At 37.1% G+C, this 7,061-nt stretch overlaps 1 protein-coding gene across 8 annotated transcripts in view; it reads left to right on the top strand.

Annotated features, from left to right (window-relative positions):
• The first annotated feature begins 831 nt into the window (after nucleotides 1-831).
• Nucleotides 832-7,061, top strand: part of LOC134250043 (EF-hand calcium-binding domain-containing protein 6-like) — a 42,239-nt gene continuing 36,009 nt past the window's right edge. For 4 of the 8 annotated variants that reach the window (XM_062732392.1, XM_062732396.1, XM_062732399.1 and 1 more), the window contains exon 1: nucleotides 832-1,347. In XM_062732392.1, the coding sequence (XP_062588376.1) occupies nucleotides 1,095-1,347 (253 nt within the window). In that variant the 5' untranslated portion in view covers nucleotides 832-1,094. The remainder of the gene's footprint in view (nucleotides 1,348-7,061) is intronic. The other 4 variants (XM_062732394.1, XM_062732395.1, XM_062732397.1 and 1 more) reach the window with 2 other exon arrangements.

Raw genomic sequence — 7,061 nt, 5'->3', positions numbered from 1 at the left:
ATGTGAGAGATAGATAGCAGCAAACGTCAATTAAATGTGAGAGATAGACAACATCTAACATCAACTAAATGTGAGAGGTAGACAACAGTAAAAGTCAGCTAAATGTGAGAAATAAACAACAGGAAACGTCAACTAAATGTGAGAGACAGACAACAGGAAACATCAACTAAATGTGAAAGACAGACAACACCAAACGTCAACTAAATGTGAGGAATAGACAACAACAAACGTCAGCTAAATGTGAGCGATAAACAACAGTAAATGTCAACTAAATGTGAGAGATAGACAACCGCAAACGTCAAAGAATGTGAGAGATAGTCGACAGCAAACGTCAACTTAATGTGAGAGATAGACAACAGCAAACGTCAAAGAATGTGAGAGATAGTCGACAGCAAACGTCAACTTAATGTGAGAGATAGTCAGCAGCAAACGTCAACTAAATGTGAGAGATAGACAACAGTAAACGTCAACTAAATGTGAGAGATAGACAACAGCAAACATCATCTAAATGTGACAGATAGTCAACAGCAAACGTCAACTAAATGTGAGAGGTAGACAACAGCAAACAGTTACTAGTATCAAATGAAAATCAGCATGCTGTTAAGTCATTTTCAAAACGTTGCTTTGTAGATATTTAATCACATCAAACTTTCGTGAAAAATATTTTATTTATTCTTAAAACATAATTATACTTTAGTATATAAGAATTATAAATCATTTATTTTTTTTCAATAATTTTCATCGTTCTGTATTGAATCACTTTAAAAGGAGATTAATGTGTTCCTTTATAAATCACATTAGTGTTCTCCATGCAGTCCTTGAGTGTCGGGGTTTATCAGCTCTATACTGAGGGGTTTAAAAACGTCGATATTTTTTTAAGGGAATACACCTTTTGTAGACATGGTCGGGTGACAATCAGTGGTCCGTGAAAGACCTTACCTGTCAGGTGGTTTCCCATGGAGATTATGTACACTAAAATGGCGGCGGGCTTACACTGTGGTATTTAAAACAGTGGTATGTAAACACGACCAACCGTACAAAGTGTTGTTTTCATATATTGATTGGAGTACACGGTCAGAGTGAGGGGGACAGCTATGGCCTACACGGCGGCAGTTCCCCGGGTCTCCGCGGGACCCAAGAGGTTCCCTAACCTCCCCGTAATCCAGCACCCCATGTCCAGGCTGAGTAATCAGGAGGACCTAGCAATTCTTGGATCCGCCAGTGGACTTCGTGCCAGTCAGGCCGGCAAGATGTCGCTCCAGTTCCAGCATTCTGGGGCGGGAGATCCGTCAGCCAATACCACGGTGAGGGCGAGCGCCCCGGAGCGGATCCTTCAGTGGCCGCCAGGTAACGAGTTATAAATATTGTCAGTTTTGTGAGGAGGGGTTCAATACCTTACCAACAGTCCCCCTTTTTTATTTCTCTATAAGTTTTTCTGCAGGTCAAGTCAAAATTCACAGATTATTTAAAAAAAGATCCACAATGGAATCATGCAGTAACTGCCTATGATAGGGACTGGGTGTCTTTTATTTCGATCTAGACTCTTTTTGTCATTCATAATTTTTGACACCAGAGCCTGTAAGAAGTACAAGTCTTTTGAAAAGTATTGAAAAATAAGTGTATAACTATCTAATTTTTATTGTTTGAACATACTTGAACACTTTATGTTAAACATTTATAAATTAAGTCCGATATATCCTCATGCAATAAATCAATTTCTATCATGTACTGTGAATATTTTACCTTTCATTAGTATATATAGCTATTTGTTTTCACTTCTAATTCAATATTTGTTTTCATCATATTGATTTCCCAGGAATAATTAACTGGGGTTGTAAAGTTACATATTTCTAGAGATTTATTGAGGATTTTGCGTTGCATATCTTCGAGAAAATAGAGGGAAAAAAATAAAATCGCCGAAATCGGAGAAAAGTTTTTGTGTGTATTTGTATAAATTGTAGAATGGGGTCTGGAAATTTATCTTAAATCTTTATTTTTTATGACAAGAAATTTTCTGTAGAGGATTGTTAATTAATTTTAGCTCAGATAGTTTAATTCTACATTCCGGGCATATTTCTCTGCCAGGATTCTATAATCCTCTGTTGACAAGTTTTCAGAATGGAATCGCTCCAATATGTATACAGTGTATTTTATATAAATACTGTATGTCTACTTGTTCCTCATGACTATCTACCCTGCCTCATTAATAATGCATGTATTTCTTTTATACGAACTGAGATTTAATCTCGTCAATGTTTCACTTTTATGTGATCTTTTGTTGCATTGATGGTAATTTTATGCTAGCATGTTGAGGTGAGCTCGGTAAATCCTGTTTCAAGTTAAAATATTCATTTCTCTGAAGCTTTGGAACACGGCAGCTATTCTGCAGAATCATTTGAATTCAAAGTTGGGTTCGGCGTGTCACCAAACAATAGAGGGAGCTGTCATCGATAATAAAGGCGAACTCGATCGTTACCCGGTCTATAACAGATAGCCGACGATAAGATAAAACACATGTAAACTAAACGCACCATTGTTAGCCTACAATCGCTAGTTAAAGATTACTAGATAAGATACTTAGACATACGTCATAATCAATGACAGTTAAGCTTATTAAAATATTTATTGGTGAATGCTACTCTTTCATACACGTGTACATGATAGATATTGATTTATAGATTTATAAATCTATAAATTCAGATTTCAACTGAAAGTTAAGGCTTGGGTAACCCGGCTATTCCTTCATGTAAGAAGTCACGAAAATCATGGCCAACAACATCATACCAACACATTTGTCCAGCACAGACAAGCTGCATTTAGCAGCATTTATCCTGCACAGACCCTCTGGTAGAGTCAGCGGCATTTAGCGGCATTTGTCCAAGACAGACCCTCTGGTAGAGTCAGCGGCATTTAGCGGCATTTGTCCAATACAGACCTTCAAGTAGGATCAGCGGCATTTAGCGGCATTTGTCCAAGACAGACCCTCTGGTAGAGTCAGCGGCATTAAGCGGCATTTCTCCAGCACACACCCTCTGGTAGAGTCTGCGGCATTTAGCGGCATTTGTCCAACACAGACTCTCTGGAAGAGTCAGCGGCATTTAGCGGCATTTGTCCAACACAGACCCTCTGGTTGTGTCAGCGGCATTTAGCGGCATTTGTCCAAGAAAGACACTCTGGAAGAGTCAGCGGCATTTAGCGGCATTTGTCCAAGAGAGACCTCTGGTAGAGTCAGCGGCATTTAGCGGCATTTGTCCAACACAGACCCTCTGGTAGAGTCAGCGGCATTTAGCGGCATTTGTCCAAGAGAGACCTCTGGTAGAGTCAGCGGCATTTAGCGGCATTTGTCCAACACAGACCCTCTGGTAGAGTCAGCGGCATTTAGCGGCATTTGTCCAGAACAGACCCTCTGGTAGAGTCAGCGGCATTTAGCGGCATTTGTCCAGAACAGACCCTCTGGTAGAGTCAGCGGCATTTAGCGACATTTGTCCAAGAGAGACCTCTGGTAGAGTCAGCGGCATTTAGCGGCATTTGTCCAAGACAGACCCTCTGGTAGAGTCAGCGGCATTTAGCGGCATTTGTCCAAGAGAGACCTCTGGTAGAGTCAGCGGCATTTAGCGGCATTTGTCCAGAACAGACCCTCTGGTAGAGTCGGCGGCATTTAGCGGCATTTGTCCAACACAGACCCTCTGGTAGAGTCAGCGGCATTTAGCGACATTTGTCCAAGAGAGACCTCTGGTAGAGTCAGCGGCATTTAGCGGCATTTGTCCAAGACAGACCCTCTGGTAGAGTCAGCGGCATTTAGCGGCATTTGTCCAAGACAGACCCTCTGGTAGAGTCAGCGGCATTTAGCGGCATTTGTCCAAGACAGACCATCTGGTAGAGTCAGCGGCATTTAGCGGCATTTGTCCAAGACAGACCCTCTGGTAGAGTCAGCGGCATTTAGCGGCATTTGTCCAACACAGACCCTCTGGTAGAGTCAGCGGCATTTAGCGGCATTTGTCCAACACAGACCCTCTGGTAGAGTCAGCGGCATTTAGCGGCATTTGTCCAGGACAGACCCTCTGGTAGAGTCAGCGGCATTTAGCGGCATTTGTCCAGGACAGACCCTCTGGTAGAGTCAGCGGCATTTAGCGGCATTTGTCCAAGACAGACCCTCTGGTAGAGTCAGCGGCATTTAGCGGCATTTGTCCAGGACAGACCCTCTGGTAGAGTCAGCGGCATTTAGCGGCATTTGTCCAAGACAGACCCTCTGGTAGAGTCAGCGGCATTTAGCGGCATTTGTCCAAGACAGACCCTCTGGTAGAGTCAGCGGCATTTAGCGGCATTTGTTCAACACAGACCATCTGATAGAGTCAGCAGCATTTGTCCAAGCAGTTCTTCATATTTGTTGAATAAATTAAGACAATGCTACTTATAATGAGATAATTTTGAAACATTCCCAAGTAAAGCTTCTTATGCAACTTGCTGTAATTGATGGAGTAAATACATTATTTTCTTTATTTGGTATTTTATTTTGCATATGTTCATAAGTATAACTTAATAATTAATATGTAATACAGGGGTACTTCTAATGTATTAGTAAAAATAAGGTAATGGAGCAGTAATAAATGCATGAAGCCAGATGTTTAACACCTTTTCCCTAATCATCTTCTGTTTTGTTATAATGGTGGTAATTTCGTCTGTATCAAACTGCAACTGCAAGATATCAATAACTGTAAATTGCTAATCAACATGATGCTTATGGCTAGTGCTGACCAAGATAAAGCTGTTAATTGAATTATTTTCAAAGATACTACCAAAGCACAAAACATTATTTGTAGGCCTTGAATTTAAACTGATATTTAATTACCGGGGTTATATTTTTTTGAATACTGGAAATACCATCAAAGCAAATGGAAAATAGTTGAATATTACTCAGTTCCTAGAGGCATGCACCCAGGTAGCACAAAACATTTTCAAAACATTTTATTGGTGTTGTAAAAAGGTTTTTTTCGAAACATTTCAGACTAAACATTTTGAAAACATTTTTAAAACATTTCCTCTTCTCTTTATAACATTTTAAAAACATTTTAAAAATGTTTTCAAGAAGAGTATGATTTAGGGATGTCAAATCGGTCAATTTTTAATACTCGGTTACTCGGACGTTTTTCCGATCGAGTACCCGGGTACTCGGTTAAAGTGTAAATAAATATGAACAAGTTAATTGATAACTGTAAAACATTGTAAACTCTTGTAGAAATAAAACCGATGGGAGATTACCTGCAAATGCGTTGTAACAATTATGACCACTTTGTAACCGACGAAATTTAATCTAACATTTTTTTAAGTTCAATTTATTTATCAGATAAATACGAGAAATAAAATCAGACATGGTTCACAGTGTTTTTGTTTAAAAAATAATCTGTTTCGTAATTGTAGTGTAACGCTTTGGTGCGTTTGATGTCCAAGTGATAAGTTGTCTGAGCTATATGTACGGTATAAACTTGATCAAGTTATCCTATAACAGAGCGGATTTATACGATCTTCGTACACTTTTTGATCCTAGATTTCATAGAATTACGATACGGTATGTTGTAGTTTAGAGCAACGATGGACATAAGATTTTTAAAGCATTTGCATTAATTGGCATGTAATCAAATGCATCCAAATCAACAATCGCACGTGCAATATCGTCAGTCTCTTTCCCGAGAATTTACGACTTCTTGGAGAATTGACAAAATTATTTAATTTGTTTAAATATAATGGACCTTAAACGATGTTCAGTGAAAACAAATAATTAAAGCAAACTAAATATAAGGGAAGACGACAGTCGAAGGTGAGAAAAGCCCGGGTAGGTACACCAGGTGTTTGGTCACGATAATTACTGTATAAACACTGCCACAGGCGATAACGGTCATTTAGAGGCATAGGAAACCCTAATTACTGTATGTACAAGTGCAATGAACATTTTACGTTTTAAAACCGATGTTTTAATGCATTAATAAATAAGCTTAGAAATATTTAAAAATATACATCCGAGTAACCGAGTACCAATTTTAGTATTCGATACTCGGACGTTCGATCGAGTACCCGGTTAACCGGGTACTCGTTGACATCCCTAGTATGATTAAATCCTTTTGGAACATTTTTCTAAAATATTTTTGAAACGTTTTTAAAATGTTTCAAAAGGTATGATTAGCTTTCAAATATCAAAGATTTTTATATTACGTTTTAAAAACGTTCTAAAAACATGAAATGAAACATTCCTTTTCCATAAATCTGAAACATTGCATGAATACGTTTCTGAAACATTTGGAAGGAACGTTGTCAAAATGTTTTTGAAAAATTCTTAATTCATTTAAGGAACATTTTTCTTAAAATTATTCTAAGGGTATGTATAGCTTCCAAATATTAAAGATCTTATGAAACGTTTTAAAAACGTTCTTAAAACATGAAATGAAACATTCTTTTTCTGTAAAACGGAAACATTGCCTATACGTTTCTGAAAAAAATTGTAAGGAACATTTTAAAAATATTTTTAAAACATTCTTAATATCGCTGTTAGTTATAAACATTAAATCCGGATATTTTTCGGCCTAGGCAGGGAAAATGTTTATTTAAAACATTAACTAAAATAACTATTTTCACTACAATTGAAACATTTATAGTTTTTGTAACATTTTTTGGAAACATTTTCAAAATGTTTCTGAAACATTTATGTAATTGCGGCACAATTTAAAATCATTTATTAACTTTAAGAATATGTTGTGAGAATAATTTTAGAACATTCAATTTAATGTTTTTTCCCTTTTTAAAGACTTCATTTTTTATTGCTGCAACATTTTTAAATGTAATTTTCAAAATGTTCTTAAAACATACAAATAATGATTGATTGCGATTTTCCTAAAATTTAGTTTATGAAGAAAAAAAAAGGAAATTTATAGAAAGAATAGTGTTGAAATGAGGAATTGTGGTAATTTTTTAATTGAAAGATTTTTCCGGTATTTTATAATGATTTCTAGTTTTGGCTTATTGATTAAGCAGACATATATAAAGTCCTTTAATTAAAACAAATCAAAAAA

This window comes from Saccostrea cucullata, unplaced genomic scaffold (genome assembly GCF_032062105.1).
Source record: "Saccostrea cucullata isolate Sc308-1 unplaced genomic scaffold, CSIRO_AGI_Scuc_v1 ctg990, whole genome shotgun sequence".
Taxonomy (NCBI): Eukaryota; Metazoa; Mollusca; class Bivalvia; order Ostreida; family Ostreidae; genus Saccostrea; species Saccostrea cuccullata.
This window is presented reverse-complemented; position numbering and strand designations above follow the sequence as displayed.